This window comes from Trachurus japonicus, chromosome 6 (assembly GCF_045865225.1).
Source record: "Trachurus japonicus isolate A0001 chromosome 6, Traja_1.0".
Lineage (NCBI taxonomy): Eukaryota > Metazoa > Chordata > Actinopteri > Carangiformes > Carangidae > Trachurus > Trachurus japonicus.
Window position 1 is genome coordinate 10,665,486 of NC_140912.1, and position 17,453 is coordinate 10,682,938.

The 17,453-nt window shown below is 41.8% G+C and overlaps 2 protein-coding genes across 2 annotated transcripts in view; both read left to right on the plus strand.

The window, feature by feature from the left end:
• Positions 1-8,125, plus strand: part of plxnb2b (plexin b2b) — a 137,483-nt gene extending 129,358 nt beyond the window's left edge. Inside the window, exons 31-37 of the mRNA XM_085778699.1 lie at positions 343-494; positions 750-910; positions 2,723-2,870; positions 3,087-3,151; positions 3,269-3,344; positions 4,440-4,514; positions 5,083-8,125. Coding sequence (XP_085634825.1) covers positions 343-494; positions 750-910; positions 2,723-2,870; positions 3,087-3,151; positions 3,269-3,344; positions 4,440-4,514; positions 5,083-5,187 — 782 coding nt within the window. The 3' untranslated portion in view covers positions 5,188-8,125. The remainder of the gene's footprint in view (positions 1-342; positions 495-749; positions 911-2,722; positions 2,871-3,086; positions 3,152-3,268; positions 3,345-4,439; positions 4,515-5,082) is intronic.
• Positions 8,126-11,416: 3,291 nt separating this feature from the next.
• The window catches only part of tubgcp6 (tubulin gamma complex component 6), a 35,015-nt gene continuing 28,978 nt past the window's right edge, over positions 11,417-17,453 (plus strand). Inside the window, exons 1-5 of the mRNA XM_085778698.1 lie at positions 11,417-11,734; positions 12,074-12,888; positions 13,065-13,228; positions 15,086-15,299; positions 16,302-16,460. Coding sequence (XP_085634824.1) covers positions 12,091-12,888; positions 13,065-13,228; positions 15,086-15,299; positions 16,302-16,460 — 1,335 coding nt within the window. The 5' untranslated portion in view covers positions 11,417-11,734; positions 12,074-12,090. The remainder of the gene's footprint in view (positions 11,735-12,073; positions 12,889-13,064; positions 13,229-15,085; positions 15,300-16,301; positions 16,461-17,453) is intronic.

Below are 17,453 nucleotides of genomic sequence, written 5' to 3' on the forward strand. Positions count from 1 at the left end.
CACAGATCAGTTGTGTACTGAGAATAATATAATGCTCGTCTTTGTTTCCTTTCCCCCAGGCTTTTGTTGACATCCCCACTCTCTTTTAACATGCTAATACATGTTGTTTTATGTATAGCTCTCTTTGAGATTATGCAGAAATAATACACACTTTTATCTCTGGTCTTTTTATGTGCATTTCAGAATAGCTGATTGTTAAGCATTTCTACTTGTGTATTCTCTCTGCATTCAGATTGAGTTGACAAACACCCTCCCATTCTTATTCATCTGGGGTGAACATGAATCAATAAGGAGCAGAATCTTCAGAAGTCAGCTTTAAAAAGTCTTGTGTCTCCCTCATAGGAAATGCTCTGCTGGAAGACGACAAGGTGTTTCACTTGGTGAGGCCGGCAGACGAACTGGATGAGATCAAATCTAAACGAGGAAGCATAAAGGACAAGTCGATGACCAAAGCCATTACAGAGATCTATCTAACACGGCTCCTTTCTGTCAAGGTACAAAGACAGAATCATTTATTCAGCCAGACATCTGTGAAAGTAGCTACAGGCAAATAGCATTTTTTTTTGTCTGTTCCAGGAGGTTAGGTTAAGGTTGGGTCTTGAGAGGTGCAGAAAATGCTAAAATATTCTCAGAATAACCCGAATATCTTCCCTCACACTGGGTGCAGATAGCTATGTCTCAGGACTTTGATATTTCTGGCTCTGCTCTCCGTCTGTGCCCTGTCTCACATTATTTGTGGCACCTTTCAGGGAACACTGCAGCAGTTTGTGGATGACTTCTTCCGCAGCGTGCTGTGCTCTGGGGCAGTGGTGCCACCAGCTGTCAAATATTTCTTTGACTTCCTGGATGAACAGGCGCTGAAACACAACAATGTGGATGAGGAGACCATCCATATCTGGAAGACTAATAGGTAAAAGTCCTGCAGGCCTGCGTCTACTGAGTCACTGTCAAAGTTCCATTTGTATGTGTTGTAAACGGCAGCAGGGGAACTACTCCGATCCTGGACTTACGTAAGATGGCCCCACAACAATGCAAAAAAAACTCTGTGTTTTAAGGCCTTATAATGTAAGAACACAATTTTAGTACTTTAAGTAATGTGAGTAAATATAAGATACCTTCTTTGAATTACCTATTAGTAGTGTTTTTAAATATTTTCTTGATGCTCATTGATTCAGTCCTTTGGTTCTCAACTAAGAGTTTAGGCTGTTGAATATGAGAGGTTGTAAGATGATAAACCGTGAAGAAAGAAAATGAGAAAAAAAAAAGTTTGCCACAGGAATACACATTTTGTCTATTTGATATTTGCCTCAAATTATTTTTATTAAAATGAAAGCAAGCAGGGAAATCTTTCTTAGGTGGAACTGGTGACGACTCAGACACATTAACTCATAGTCGCAGCTTTTTTTGTCAGTGATCTCAAGTGATTAATAATGTTAACCACTTAACTTTAACTGAAATAGTTGCCAAAAGCAGTGGATTAGAAGTATAAAGTAGTCTGACTTGGAAATACTAGTACAAGTACGCGTCTGACCAGTGCACAAATCTCACTGTCTGAGATACAGTAACTCTCTAAGAAATAAAACTTACTTATCCAAGAAAGAGCTGAATACAAATGCACAATCCCAGCTCACTTAGTTTGCATTTGCAATCCCCTTGCTCCCATGTGACATTTAAGTGCATAAATTAGTGTCACGTCGGCTAAGGCTCAAGAATACAAGACGACGTGTTGCATGTAGATGCCAGTGATTGACGTAGGGCTAGCAAGAGAGCATCCACACAAGGATAGGAGATGAGCGATTTAATTACCTACTACATTCCACACAACATTCTGCATCCACCCGTACTGTTTATCAAATCAAGTGAGGGCCATGTATTAAATATGAATGTGTGTATGAGGCATAACAACAAACAAACATGGTAATTATGTCCCAGGCTAATTTAATTCTGTGATTATAGCAACATTGCTATTTTTATGCTTCCATTGTATCCTCTCCGCGTCCTTCCCGGGAGATATTACCAAACCAATATGAATTTTACACGGCTTGCGTTTCATGTCTCAGACAGTGGGGCTTCACACCGATCAGGGAGGAGAGTTTTTTGGAACCTCTGTATTTTGGGCGTTCTTTTGAATTCACAAGCTGACGTGGGGTTAGAAAGACACGCACAGGGCTCGTGCATCCCTGCTCAGAAGGGAAATTAGGGGAGTACTCTAGCATTTCATTATGTCTTCAGTGCTTTGGGTTGCAAGGCTTTGCGGCAACTTAAAAGGACAAAGTTAGTCTGCTACTTTCTAGTCTTTATTTACAATCACACACCCTTGTAGGCAAATAGAAGAACAGCACTGACTGTTGCTCAGTCGCGTAAATCTCTGTTGTTAAAGAAGGTTCTCAGGTTATATTTTTGTTTTTCGTTTTCAATGAGTGGCAATAATTCTCCCAGAGGTCAGTATCACATAAAATGGTAATGCAAACTGACAGTCGAGGGTATTGCTCAGAATAAACTGGCACCTACAAGAAAGGCGTCTCTCTATCCCTGTTATTATCTTGTACTTGCTTCAATTGCACCTCGGGCAAGTGCTCTCACACATGAAATGCCTACCTGACTCAAATGGTTTTCATAGATATAATATGGTTGATGAGATTTTTCTCCATTTCCAAGCAATAATAATGATAACAACCAGCACTGATGGACTGTTTTTCTTGGCCTTTTTGTTGCCGGGCAGCCTTCCTCTGCGGTTCTGGGTGAACATCCTCAAGAATCCCCACTTCACCTTCGACGTCCACGTGTCTGAAGTGGTGGACGCCTCGCTCTCCGTCATCGCCCAGACCTTCATGGATGCCTGCACCAAGAGCGAGCACAAACTCAGCCGGGTGAGTGGAAGCAGGGAGGATGAGGATGAGGATGAGGAGGGGGAGGGATGAGGCGAAAGAGCAAGAGGGGAGGGTTGGTGGGGGGGGGGGGGGGAGATGGATGAGGGGAACATGTTGGATTACATGAGAAGTAAAATGGAGTGAGAGGAGGAATGTCAAAGGTCACTCAGTCTTAAGCGCCATTGATTTCACAGTTTGTCCACTTCTTGTCTCTAGGACTCTCCAAGTAACAAACTACTCTATGCAAAGGAGATCTCCACCTATAAGAAGATGGTGGATGAGTAAGTATCTCACATGTTCCTTAAAAGCTGTTGTTTTCATGTCATTTCAAAGTACTTCATTGTAAAAGATGTGTCAATGATAACCTTTGCCTCCTGTGTGTGTCTGTGTGTGTGTAGTTACTACAAGGGCATCAGGCAGATGGTACCTGTCAGTGACCAAGACATGAACACTCATTTGGCGGAAGTGTCACGGGTGAGACACACAGCTGTCATTTTCTGTGCCATTTAGTTTAACCTGCTATTAACGTTACACTCCTTTAGATTTCACCCCTGATTTAGTGAAAAGTAGTGGTTTCCGCGGTAACACCCAGCGCGGCTTAATGGAATGCATTCACCTTGTAATTTTAAGCTGCAGAATTGTGTAATCATTTTCCCAGACGTCGTAATCAGCTGCTCCCATGTCGAGCTTGTTGACTCAATTTGTCTTGGCCAAAAGCACCATGGGAGTTGTAGTTAACTCCTACCTTGAAGTATTATGTCCACAGGCTATTCCTTTGAATTCAAGGTAATTTGGATTCCTTGCAGAAAACTCCACCACTCATAATAAAAAATATTATATAGAGAGGTGATAAACTGGGTCTAAACACATTAACCTTTTATCAAACGCCCACAGTTTTGTGCACAAAACTGAAAATAATACACACAAAATAAAAAAGCTTACTGCTCCTTTTGATTACAGTTCCAGCCCTGGTCTCCTTTGAAAGGTACCTCTTTAAACTTCACAACCAAAAAATCTGAGTGTGTGAATGGGTACTGAACCACAGTCAGAGGCACAGGCACAGAAGAGATCTGTCTCGTCTATTTTAGTCGGTATAAATAAGAGAAAAAAGGCCTGTAGTAGCACATACTGTGGAGACAACACTTTGGAGTCTGAACCAGTTCTGCCTCAACAGCTGTTACAGTGATGTGGGGATCCTAAAATGTGTTGCACTGATAGAATCAGGAGACTTCAAGCTTTCATCCAGTGTTTCATTTGTCAAGGTTGTGTGAACATGGAGTCCAGTGCAGACCAAAACACACCTGGAATACCAAGGCTGGAGTCCCCATGAGGGATTATAAGGTTAAATCGGCAAGTGCTGATTATAAACAGGGTTTGTTTTCGTGAAATCCAAAGGAGTATAACTTTAATGTCTGAAGGTTAATAGTCGTAGCATCTTTACAAATGTTCGCAGATTTATTTCTAAAACCTCAAAACAAGAGGACAAATGCTCATTCAACTCAATGAAGGTTTGCTTTTTTCTCTCTCTCAAATTGAATTAACCTTTAAACTGTCATTTATGTTCTCCAGTCTCATACAGACAAACTGAACACACAAGTGGCTCTCCATCAGCTTTACCAGTACGCCAGCAAATACTACGACGGGGTAAGAGGCCCTTCTCTTTCCTATCGCACCCAAAGGAGGCTATTCCACTGAATGCACTACTGCCCACTATATTATTGCTTTTCCTTTTTTCTCTCTTCACTCTTGATATGCCAGAAGAGTGATTGTATGAAATTTTAATTGAAAGCATTTCTGTGGGATGTGAATTGGAAAATTGCTCTGGGAATTGATTTTTAAGCGTCCATTGTGCATTGCCACTTGAGGTCACGAAAAGGGGATAAACAAAACCTAATGAACAAGTTGGATAAACAAATGGGGCTGTCAGTCTCCCCTAAGTGGGGCTCGCAAACAATAACAGCTTATATGACGTGACTGTTGATGTCAAATTATAACATCCTCTCCTCCCACTCTCCACCCCGTTTCTTCCCCTTTGTCCTGCGTACCTCTCCATCTCGTCCTCCCTCTGCTCGTTTCTTCGCTCTTCCAACATTCCTCCTTTGCCCTGCTCCGCCAAATCCTTCCTCGTCATTCTCTCCGCTTATTGTTTCCGACCTCTGCCTCATCGTTCCTCCATTTCTGTCCTCCTCACCTCTCTCTCTCCTCCTTGCAGATCATCGCATCCCTGGATGAGGACCCAGCTGCCCAGAGTAAACAGCTGACCCTGCGGCTCCAGCAGATAGCAGCCGCCCTGGAAAACAAAGTGACTGATCTCTAACCCACCGAGCGGAGGGAGGGGAGTAGTAGGATACTGCCAGTGACTACAGGGGCTTATTTCTTCTTTTTAGAGAATAAGACATGGAAATACGGAAAGATGAGAAGGGAATCCTCTAAGTGTTTATATAGTGCATCTTGGCCCTGGGACAATTTTCTGTACTGTGGAGTAACAGGGACTAATGAAATGCAGATAGAGAGCGAATAGGGGAAGAAAATGATGGGTTACACTGTCATAGGTACGCCTTAAAGCTCCCTTGCCAAACCTTAAAGGTCTGTGCTCTCACTCATGCTTCACTGACTATTGCTCCCACAATGCAGTGCGGCAAACCTCTCTCTCTCTGAGAAATAAGCCCCTCTGTGGAGCACTGGCACAGGAGATAATCAGATGTTCAATTTCTTTCTGTGTAGAAGAGGTTTTAAGAATTGTATTATATATTTTTTTTAATGTGCAGTCTTTATGCGGAAAGCTTTATAAGGAAAAAAATTATCTTTTTAAATGGATCACCTTGTGGTGTGGATAGTGTTTTTATTAGCCTGTGTGTGCGTAGATGTGTCTGTGTGAAGTCCAACATGTGAACAAGAGCGTACGTCGCTAAACTTGAGTGTGTGTTCACCCAGATTGTAAGTGTGTGAATGTGTGGGAATGTGTGTGCACACACAGGATGCCTACTGTCAGACGTGAGGGCGAAAGGACGCCTGCTTTCTGTCATTTTGATCCCCCCACCCCCCACCCCCCTTATACCCAGTGACACACTGGAGCCTGTGCTCTGACGGAGCTTTTTGACAGAGACCAAAGGGTCCCCACAAGGACACCGGTTAATCTAGCAATGTACAGGCTCATATGACTGACGAGTCACCTCTAGTTTCAGAAATGTTTGAGGTGAACTCTTTGCTTTTGGCTCAGATTGCCATTTGTGCTTGATGAAATCAGTAATAGCACATTCTGTCTCCCTTTATTGTACAGTGCCATGATACATTCCACTTCAACTAAAGCACAGAGGGGAAATTTTTTTAACACATTTCATTTAATGACTGTTTTATTTGCTATAAAATGTCCCTTTTTTTTAAAGTGTCAGCAAGAAGCAACTTTATTCTGCCGTGGAGCCATGTCACTCATATTAGCCCTGCAATAATGTCAGAATACCATGATGAGCCACATTCAATCATTGCATTAGCTTACTAAATGTATTATTCACATACAGTAGCAATTCAGCAATATGTTCGAGATTTTTCCAAATTGATTCATGCATCGTTAGTGTTCATGATTTTAGTGCCATTTATTTTTAGTATTACCCTTATGATGTTCCAAATAATCATCAAGCATTCTGCCTCTAAAGCTATGAAACAGCCTATTGCATATGATGTTAATGGTCTGCCTGAGATGTAGTTGGTACTTAAATGGAGGGTTCTGAACAAATGACAGTGGTTTTAGTCTGTGTATGATGTTGGGGAGGTCAGGTTCAATCATGTACATAATTGTTATAGTAATTGGAATATTGATATGTCAGTGTCAGAGCCAAGGTGTCAACAGGGTAGGAAAGAGGGTTTGATATTTCTTGGGCCATTAAACACCGCCACATTTTATCCCTAAATTGTAGGTTCTGCTTATGACAGATGATTTAATTGTACTCCCTGTATCTGATCATGGATGTGTGTAGTTGACAGAGCATAACGAGCTCCAGAGACCCCAGAATGTTAACGATTCCTGCCTTGGCTAGAGAGAGGTTTGCACAGACCTCGAGCCTGCCTGCCTGCCTGCCATCTCAGCATGGCACCCTGGCATCCCGACCAACAGCACTTGGCACTGCCCACTCAGTGCAGTGCGGAGTGGCACTCTGTATAATGGAATCAGCAGGGGAGGCTTTTGATCTTAATTGCATGCCGACTGCAGACTCCATTCTTGTCTTCGCTGTTGTTTACTGCTGACTCCTCTCTCACTGACAGAGTCGATGCAAGACGCTTCTTTCAGAGCCTTTCTTTAACCAAAAATGTGCCTTATTGAATAGGATGATACATATATATATATATATATTGTTTCTAAATTATTCTAACGGTAACCTAGGTGATTATGATGACGATAGTGCTATAGACACAGCAATGTATTTGGATTCGTGATATTATGTGTGCTGTCTAAAATGCTAGATGCCCTGCTGCAGCCATTTGCGTGCCAATAGGCTGAAGACATTTCAGTACGATTTCTTTAATGGTTGCAGTTTCAATGTGTGCATTTCCTTTGGGTGTCTGTGGTGTGTGCTTAGTAGGACATTGGTGGCTAAGGCAAAAAGCCAAAATGAATAAATGTTAAACAGTGGCCAATGTGATTTGGGTTTCCCTTAAAAATGTCTGGCATTCCTAAATTAGTCTCAAGTCAAAGGGGTGTCCTTATGTAGATTGAATATAGCGCAAAATTGTGTTAATTTTGGTGTTAATTTTTTATTTTTTTTTGCCCTGTGTTTCTAAGCTATTCCACAGTGTGTACGAAAAATGACTATCTATACTCGACAAATGACCTTTCTTACTGCTGTGCAGTTATTATTTTTATTTCTTGTTTCCTATACCATATAAATCTTTGTAAACAATGTTGAAATACTGTATTCTAACTGTATAATCCTATGCATTGAGTCCTGGGACAAAAAAACAAAAGAGAAAAAAAAAACGCTGTTCGTGCAGTTGTCGAGACTTTTTCCATTTTGAAACTTGTGAATGTGCCGTAATGATAAAAGAAACTGGGACACTCCATTTTCAGTACAGGACCATTAATGGAAGCCAATGTTTTTCCTCCCCATCCAAGGCAGCTCAGAGGATCCTTGATCTTGCACCTGATCTGGTTGTACTGGATGAACTTAATTATACAAAGGTTGTATTTGGACGGAGCGGTTACCCACAGGTTTCATCATACACTCCTCCGTGAATAAACTCAGAGACATATACGCCCTTCATATCTGCTGTGTTTCTTTCACTTTTAGAATATTGATTTGCTTCAATTGAACACTCACCCCCCATGCATACTGCATGAGTTACAATCACCTTGGGTGACAGAGTAACACTTGCTAAAGGCAGTCGATTTCTTGTTGAGGTGAACTGAATATTTGCAGTAAGACTTTGGTATTTATACAGCTCATTAGAAAATCCTAGATTCACTGAAGAGCTTATACACACACACAGGAGTAACATGTGGATTTATGAAAATTATCTCCTTTTCAAACCAGACAGTCACTTTATGAAAGAGAGGGCCAAGTGCTTGAACCTCAGAGTTTTTTCTTCTTATCACAGATATTCTTGCATATTATGACCCCAAACGACTTTCTTGATAGCATCAGTCTCCTTATGCAGGGCAGCCTATGATGGCTGACGCTTTTTTCCCCCCCTTCCAAATGCCACATCAGGTTCCTGTCACAAGGCTCAGAATACCAACGAGAAGCCAAGGTCTGGCTTCATGAAATGAGTTGATAATGTAAATAGCCGCACAGCATCTCTGTCACCGGCAGTGAAGGTTGAAAAATTGCTGCGAAAACATTAATTAAGTACTGACAGCTAAGAATGAAATTGGAAAAAAGAAAGATGAAAGGCAAAATTGCCTCATCTGACTGCTTAACTAACCCCGACGCCTGGGTGGAGATATCAAAGACAGACCAGAGGCCTGCACATGCCGTCTCCTAACTGAGCAGATCATTGATGCAGCAATAGATAGAGCAACTTCAAGGGGCCGCTGCCAAAGCAAGAGTGATTACACTTGATAATCGCAAGCTCTGCATCTTGTACATTATCCTTGATCACTAGTGGAAAATTAAAGGGAAAATACTGTACTTTATATTCCTATTAAGACATGCAGCTTACATCATTTTGCGAGTCAACATTATTTACCACGCAATGCACTTGTGATAAGATTTCTAAATAACTGTGCCCTTCGATGTCTAGAAATCAATGATACTGCACACTAAGAGTAATTATTTGAAGCCAGCCTTTTTTGCAGGGCTCCTCACAAGAAATTGGGTTAAAATCTGCATGTTGCTGGCTTCTGTTCTTCTGCCCGGGATGTTTCACACACAGCAGCCAGCCTCTTTCTTCAAAAGGAGATAGTTGTGTTTACCAGCAGGTTGTGTTTCACCTCCACATGTTTCAAACCTTCTAATGAGATTTGGCTTTGATTTCCTTTGCCTTAGGGGGAGAGGAGGAGGAGAACTTGGTGAAAATAAAAACAATGATGGTGTGGTGTCATTTTAAACAGTTGTTCCAATGAATAATGTAAAAACCCCAGCAACAACTGATGCCAGGGCTCTCAAAGCCCCAACATTAAAGATCATATCAGACAGTATTAAAATACCCAGTTTGGTTGGTTTGCATTTTAACACACCTGCATCATTTTAGAGTTTGAATTGAAGCTCTTTTCAAATCGGAGCGAGTGGGGATATATGGGCAGACAGTTAAATCTGCTCTCTTTACGAGTGAGTTTAATGGGCTGAGAGGTGAGTCCAAGGCTGACGTGTCTAGAAAAAAAAACTGCTCTGTGGTGTATGCAGAGTTTCAAGCCACAAACATTTGATTTAAAACCCAATGATTGAAAACCTTGTCTGCATATAAATATGTGCACAAAGTTATTTTCAAAAACAATATGTGTGCTCTGGCTACAGCCATGAGTTGGACCCCTGTAGTGGCAAAAAAATGTCTCTGCCATTACTCTGCAGTCTGGTTCTTTGTGTTATGAGATGCATTTGTTTATTTAATCTGACAACAAATATGATTTAAATGCACACATTGCACAGGAATGAACATGCACCATAACAATCATACAGTGATTCACATGCACAGAACTGTGCCTCCACATACACCCAAAATAATTGATGATTTAGCTTATGTTTTGAAATATTCAAAAGAAATATTTTAATTTGAAAGGTGTTCCTTAGCTGTGTCAACTTGTCATAGCATCACACTCCCCACAGAGATCCTGTAGTGTACTTACAGGTTTAATGACTTGCAAAGTTAAACATGTCTTTTTGATTTAGCCATATGACACATCCTGAGGATGACGCCTACTCCAAATGATTTCACTCTGTGCAAGCAGCAGGCTTTGCAGGCTACCTGTATTGTGAGCTCCTAGTGCTGTGGGACGAAGCTGTATGAATAAAGAAGAGAATAGGTTCAGGCTTTATTCAAATGCGTCTCGTTCCCTTATAGACTGAAATAGTTACAGTCTACGATCCCCCTGCCCACACTTGCCATGAAGAGATACCTTTCCTAATACGAGAGATGAGGGACAAAATCCACTTTTGTCTATTGTCCCCAGGTGAGAAAACAAACAAAGAGAATTTCATACTCAGATGAGTTTAAATTGGGAAGATTCCCACTTGACTTGACAGACTGTGCCTGTTGAAGCCACATATTGGCTTTAACCCATCACTGACATGCACCTCCAAAACAAAGACTGCTGGTTTTGTCCCTGTAACTTACAGTTTCTTGGGGGGATATATGATATGATTATAATCTAATAATTATAGACCTATGATGTAATTACGATGGATAGAGAGCTGTCATCCCGACATGCTGCTGCAGGTGTTGTCCGATGTGAATCTTATTCTAAAGTCTCTACAAACAAATGAAGCCTCAGAGGGATATGCCGCCCCAATTTAGGACCACACCATACAGTCTCGCAATTATGTCTGTGGTCGTATTTAAGTGTATCCAAAAGTTTTAGATCCCGCCTTTCTCAATGAAACTATGCTGCATTCACTGCCCATGGGAGCGACGACACAACGTGTTTGACGAGCAAATGACTGAACAGAAGTTCTGTAAATCATGTTTATTTCTACTGATTTGCTTAATCATTCAAAGCGAACACACACGTCATATTAGTCCCACAAGTAGCGAGTAGCTACTGTTGTATATGCATTTTAAGACTTAGTCTTAGATAATCAAATATATAAATCGTTCCGTTTGCTTACTTAGAATGAAATTAATACATGGTGCCATTTCCTCTGTCGTTTTTAAGCGTAATACCATCGACTGTATACATATATAGCTACAATTAAAAATACTACAACAAACTGTAGAAGAAATATTCCATTTACAAATTCCCCTCTTGTACCCTGAATGCAACAATGCGCGCTGGCAAATGAATGTTTTACTATCCTGTGATTGACTTACACAACTGACCAATCAGCGCGGCCGTCATAACATCCTAAACCAATCGTATCACGCTGAGTGTTCTGTTGTCCAATCGCATTCAAGGGGGCGGATTCTTAAAATTTGTTGTAGCCCCGCGGTAGATGGAAGGAGGCGACTTGCTAGCCTTTAGCTAGCGATAACTACAAGACAACATACTAACCGGCACGAATATAATGAGACAAGAAACCATGCGATAATAACGACACCGTAGGAGCTGCTTAGAGACTCCATTCACTGGATTCTGTTTGCTTTGAGTATGAGTTCAAACGGGACCTGAGGTAGCTCGCTAATAACATCCGTTAGCATGCATGGGAAGCAGTCGCCTGGGGTGGATGCAACACAGCAACTGTCACCTGAAACAACTGATAACAAACCATCTCAGGAGGGTAAATATATCTGAAGGCATATCATTTTACTTCGGCATTGATCTTGCTAGTCAAATGTGCAGTAAACGTCGCAACCGGTTGATAACATGGCTAAATATTGGCTTAGCTAGTTAGCTGACTCTGGTGTAACTTATGTAGTTTGTTTACCAAAACTAGTGGTTCTGGTTGGACTGTGAGCATGTCTGGTTTCTGTTATTGTCCAGAACAGACATCTCTCAAAGTCTAGCTGAACGTATATGGTGCTGTTATACTGGCAGTGTTGCCAGTCCTGAGCTCGTTTTTGCAATAAAACATATACAATTATACTGAAAACAAAACAATTATGTTTCATTCTTATAGATTGAGGCAACAGGATCATGTACTCCAGCCCCAGTAACCCAGTGACGTCCATCTGCAATAGCAGCAGCAGCAGCAGCAGCATCACTGAGCTGCTGGGGGCCCTGTGTGACTGCAGCCTGTCCGGTGTGTCATGGAAGCGCAGAGCCTTGGGAGGGGTCTCAAGAGAAGGTTTCCGCAGAGCCCTCAAGAAACGTGCCTACAGTGCCCTGCTGTCCAGACTGTTCCAAGATGGCACCAAGGGGTCAGCCTCTGGACCGAGCGCCTCAGCCACCACACCGCCCAGAAACAGAGTGCTGATGATATGTTTTGACTTGCGAGTGGCAGGGTGCAGAGAGGAAGCGGAGAGGTTGGAGGAGCAGCTGGAGAAGCTGCAAGAGGGAGCGCCCTCCGGTCTGAAGGAGGTAGACGCGGTCCTGGAGCTCCTCGTGCACCTGGCTGGTTCGGCACCGCCACCTTCTACCTCTTTCAGCAGGGACTACATGAGAAGAGAGCGACCTGTGCTGCGAAGGCCGAGACCCTGGGGCTACCAAAGTGAGGAGCTGCAAAGATTGGAGGCCCGGGCGTGGGGGCTAGTGTGTGGGGAGGAATGGGGGACACTGGAGAGTTTGTGTGGAGCTCAGAGGTTGATGGATGCCCCTCCTGGCACAGGGCTGCTGGCTCTGAGGACCAAAATCGAAGCAGAAGAAAGGTTTGAGAAGGAGACCAGGATGACGCTGTTTGGTGCACTGCAGCACACTCGCACTTCAGACATGGACATAAGACTGGACCTGCCCCCTATTCCTAGTAATATTGATGTAACTGGGCTGGCTATCAGGGTAGGATACTGTGGCTTACTATTATCTAAACTTAATATACACATGTTTAGTTTGAGATTTTCTCATGTGGCGACTTTGTGAGGTCAGTCTTAGAGTTCATATACTGTATGTGCCATTGTTTGATTGAAGTGTTATACATTGTTATCATCAGCCTTGTTTATTGAACATCTGCGCAGGTTCCCCCCAGTTTAGACCAGTCTGAGGATGAGGGCTTTCAGTCATCCTCTAACCTGACCCCAGACTCTCAGTCAGAGCCCAGCTCCATTCCAGATGTTGACATGTGGGAGGCTGCCCGCAGTTTTGAGCCTGGACGCCGCCGCTGCTGGGAGTCTGTTGGCTGGTAAGTACAATGTTAATTAAAAGCATTTTATCACACAGATGCAGGTGTAGGTAGGCCTACTTTTGGCAAAATAATTTTCATATTCCAATAGGAGAGAAATGCATTACATCAAAATAGACAAAGTCAGATTTCTGCAGGATGCAAAATTACTGAATTATCAACAGTCTAAAACAGAACAGCAACAAATCCTTGTAGTTTAATAACTAGAGAAAGCAGATACTGTCATAATTGTTTAATTAAAGCAGAAGTAAGCGATCCGGTCGTTTTGGCTAACTTCTTGTCAGCCGATGGAGTTAGCAGTCCCCGCCCTCGTCATGCATCTATTGGTCCTCGTCCCTACATCACCACATTCACGCACATCCCTTGGCTGCACACACTCTCTCCTCATTGGATAAAGGTTGTAGGATACAAGGAAAGTTTTCTCCTCGGCTTACAGCAGAGCAGAGTGACTGACAGACCCGTGTTTCGGACCAAACACTCTATATAAGTGATTGCTGTCGGAAGATATAACTATTTAAGACTTATATTAACACAAATATTCCGCTTACTTCTGCTTTAATTTTTTAAAGCAATGATATAGAGTCACAGTTGGGAAAAAATGTCACAACACAAATCCAAATCCAAGTCAAGCTGAAGTTGCAGTTAAACAAATAACACACAGATCCATCTTAAAGGAGAATTCCTCCAGTCATTTTTTGACAAAGACGCGGGGAAAACATGGATTTAGGAAGAAAAAAAAGATTTTGAATGGGGAAAAAAAGCAGTTATATTCATATTGATGCTTTTTTTCCTAATCTAAAATATTTTTTCCCCCTAAATCTGTGCTTTCCTCGCGCTTTTGTCTTTGTTGATATGGAAACAGTCTCGAGCTCGACAGTCGACTAGTAAGGTCTACCCAGGAAGCTACTGTAGAGTAAACAGAGGTACATGATAAAAACACACGTTAAAGCAGAAGTAAGTGATATATTTGTGTTAATATAAGTCTTAAATAGTTATATCTTCCGACAGCAATCACTTATATAGAGTGTTTGGACTGAAACACGGGTCTCTCAGTCCCTCTGCTCTGCTCTGAGCCGAAGAGAAAACATTTATCGTATCCTACAGTTTTTATCCAATGAGGAGAGAGAACGGCATGCAGGGCTGTGTGCAGCCAAGGAACGCCGTGAATGTGGCGACGTAGGGACGAGGACTGTTATGGTGCGTTCAAGGAAACTCGTATTTTTCCGACCGTGAAGTGGTACCAGTTCGATCTGGTATGAGTTCACCGGTCGGAAGTTACGAGTGGCCGTTATAGTGATTTTCACCGGTAAAACAGGTCGGAAAAACACAAGTGGGTTGCCTGAAACGCTACAAAGTCGTAAGTTGTGACTTGAAGCTGTAATTTACGATTTCAAAAGCCTGCCTGGAACGCAGCATTAGCGAAAACGACCGGACCACTTACTTCTGCTTTAACACTGCTCTCTCATATTAACAGAATTATGCACACTCAGTGTTGTGTGGTAAGGAACTGGTGGATGTTGCAAAGCATTTGTACTGATATTTTGAGCATTATATAGAGGCCAAAGTCGCGGTTAGAAGAACTGCCCCCATTACTTTGCTGTTTAACTGCAGTGTAGCGCAGCTAGCAGGAGGAGAGCTAGGTCCGATCTGCACATATTTTTCTCTTATTTCTTCCTATGGTCGTCGCAATTCGGGACCTAGAGCTGTAGAGAGTTACTTAGAAAATGGCCGGAACTCTCCTTTAAGAAAATCCACCTACAATGTTGTAGTAGAGAGCTGCACTTGTTACTTGTGTTTTCAGTTTCAGTCCTTCTCTGTAGAACAAAACAGGACATGTCACTGTGTCTCTACCACTAGCCCACCAGGGAAAAGGGAGTCTCTCTACCTGACAGAGAGAGGCAGGGAGGCCTTCGACCAGCTCTATCGTCTCTGGGAGGGAGAGATGAGGGTGGTGAGCACTAGTACCCCTTCTCCTGTCCTGCCGCTGCCTCTGGACTCTCAGACACAACTGGTATCTGACCTCCTCAACGTGCTGATCGGAGTGGCGTCCACGACCTTTCCTCTTAACCAGGTGCATTTCATTATCATTATTTATCAGTCTCTGAAATGCGATAAAATGGAATTGATTTGTTTTTTTTAGGGCTCTATCAGACTGAAGGGATAAAAATGAATTAGGCAGTAAAAGCACTGTGACAGCACACAATTACCAAAAAATACTAGAGAAAAGGGAATCAGACAAAAAGAATCAATGGGCACTTTGTGCATGCCTGATAAAATAAACCCACTTGATTTATGAAAGCATATTACACTGTAACAATGACAAGAAAATCTGACAAAACAGTGTCAGTGTCAAATATAGACCCGAGTCATTCTCTTGAACGAGGAAGAAATAAATGAAAAGACTCTGGATGCAAGAAAAAAAAACCAAACCACCAGGGAGCTCTTCTGTTGCTTTATTGTTTCCCATTAAGTTTTTATATTCGCAGAAGATTCTAGTTAGTTTTTACAATATAAATTAAATCCTAATTTTCTTGTTTACCCGCTTGGCTCTTTAAGTTGTTTTTCTGGCAGGCTTTTATCATTAAGATATAGTCTGGAACAGGATATGTCTTGCATACCTTTAGAACCTGATGTAATCTATTACAATACGCATGCATAGAGCTCCATGTCTTTTATGTTAAAACTTTGCTCAGATGGTCAGAGAGGTGTTTATTAAACTCAGGGGTAATCTTTGAGGCTGTGGTGGTGTAAATTATTGCCTACCGGTATGTTGTGTTTGTCCTCCCGGAAGAGTTTTGTCTATGAATTTTGTATCCAATTCTAATAAAAGAAGCACAGGAAGGGCAAAATAACAGACACCTGATTATGTAATACAGTCTGATATAATAACACCTCCAGCCATGCCCTCAGAAATCACCATGGAGGTGACTCTCTGACAGCCGCTACAGAAATTCAATAATGTGAGCTTTACTAAGACAGTCTTTACTGCAGGGCTTTTTTATTGGATGTTATTAGACTACAGTTATTCATTGTATTGTCTTCACCATCTGTAAATATGTAATCTCCTTTCCAGAGTGTTCAGTTTGACGTCAGGCCTGGTGTGTGCGTGTCAGGAGCCTCTCCAGAGAGCGTGTCTCGTCTCCTGGGGGAGCTGGCCCAGTACGGCACCTACTACTTGAGGCTCAGTCGCTTCTCTCTGCAGAGTGCTGACAAGAAGGGCCTAGTCTTCCAGGTATGTTTGTGTACAGTAATCATCATTTATGCCACTGACACAGCACATTTTACACCTCCTTTCTCCACCAAATTATGCATGTGACAGTTTTTTTTTTAAACCACTGGGGTCATCAGTTTCACTTAAAATCAAAAATACTTATTTTGTTTGCCAACAGCTGTTCCCGTAACAACTGTTTCACACACATAAACAATTTAAAATATATGATACAGGGCCTTTCATAATTATTACCTTTTTGTCTTATTGCAACTATTTGAGCTTATCGCAATTATTTTGCATAATTGTTAAAATCCTTTCCATTTATTTGTATAAAAAAGTGTCGTATTTCCATCTCTATTTCTTCTTCGTTTTCAACCGTTTGAGGTTTGATTGGTCCTCTTTTAATGACATCAAGTTGCACCCCCCTTCTTCTTCTATGGTTTAATGATGCGAGTGAAGTGCCACAAACTGTTTATCTCCAGGAGCTTATTTTTTAATATTCAACGACTGCATTTCAATGAGCATGTATTGACATTTGCATCATGGATTTAGTCGCAAAGCCTAAAGGCAAACAGAAATGTAGTTTTTATTTATATGTTCCAATGTTTGAAGCCAATAAATGGCTCTTCTTCATAAGGTGTATGTGTATTATTAGATTATGTTGAGGCTTATACCATTTAGTCAAATTTCCTAACAGGCGATATCTGGATAAACTGACCACAGACTGGGGAGAGAGAGATTGTGCAGGTTTAACATGAGCAAAAGCTGTGCAAACCTGAGTAAATCTGGACCCTAGTCTCATGCTAAAATTGACTGTAAATTCACCTTTAAAGTTGTTTTTAAAAAAAAATTCCCGGGGGAGCATGCCCCCGGAACCCCCTAGGGGGTCGGTATCTTGTCACCTTTCTTACCCCTGATGAGTTTGCACCTCTGATTTAGTGGCATAAAATAATCAGAAAAAGACAATTAAATCGTTAATTGCAATTATTTTTATGACAATTAATCGCCAACTAA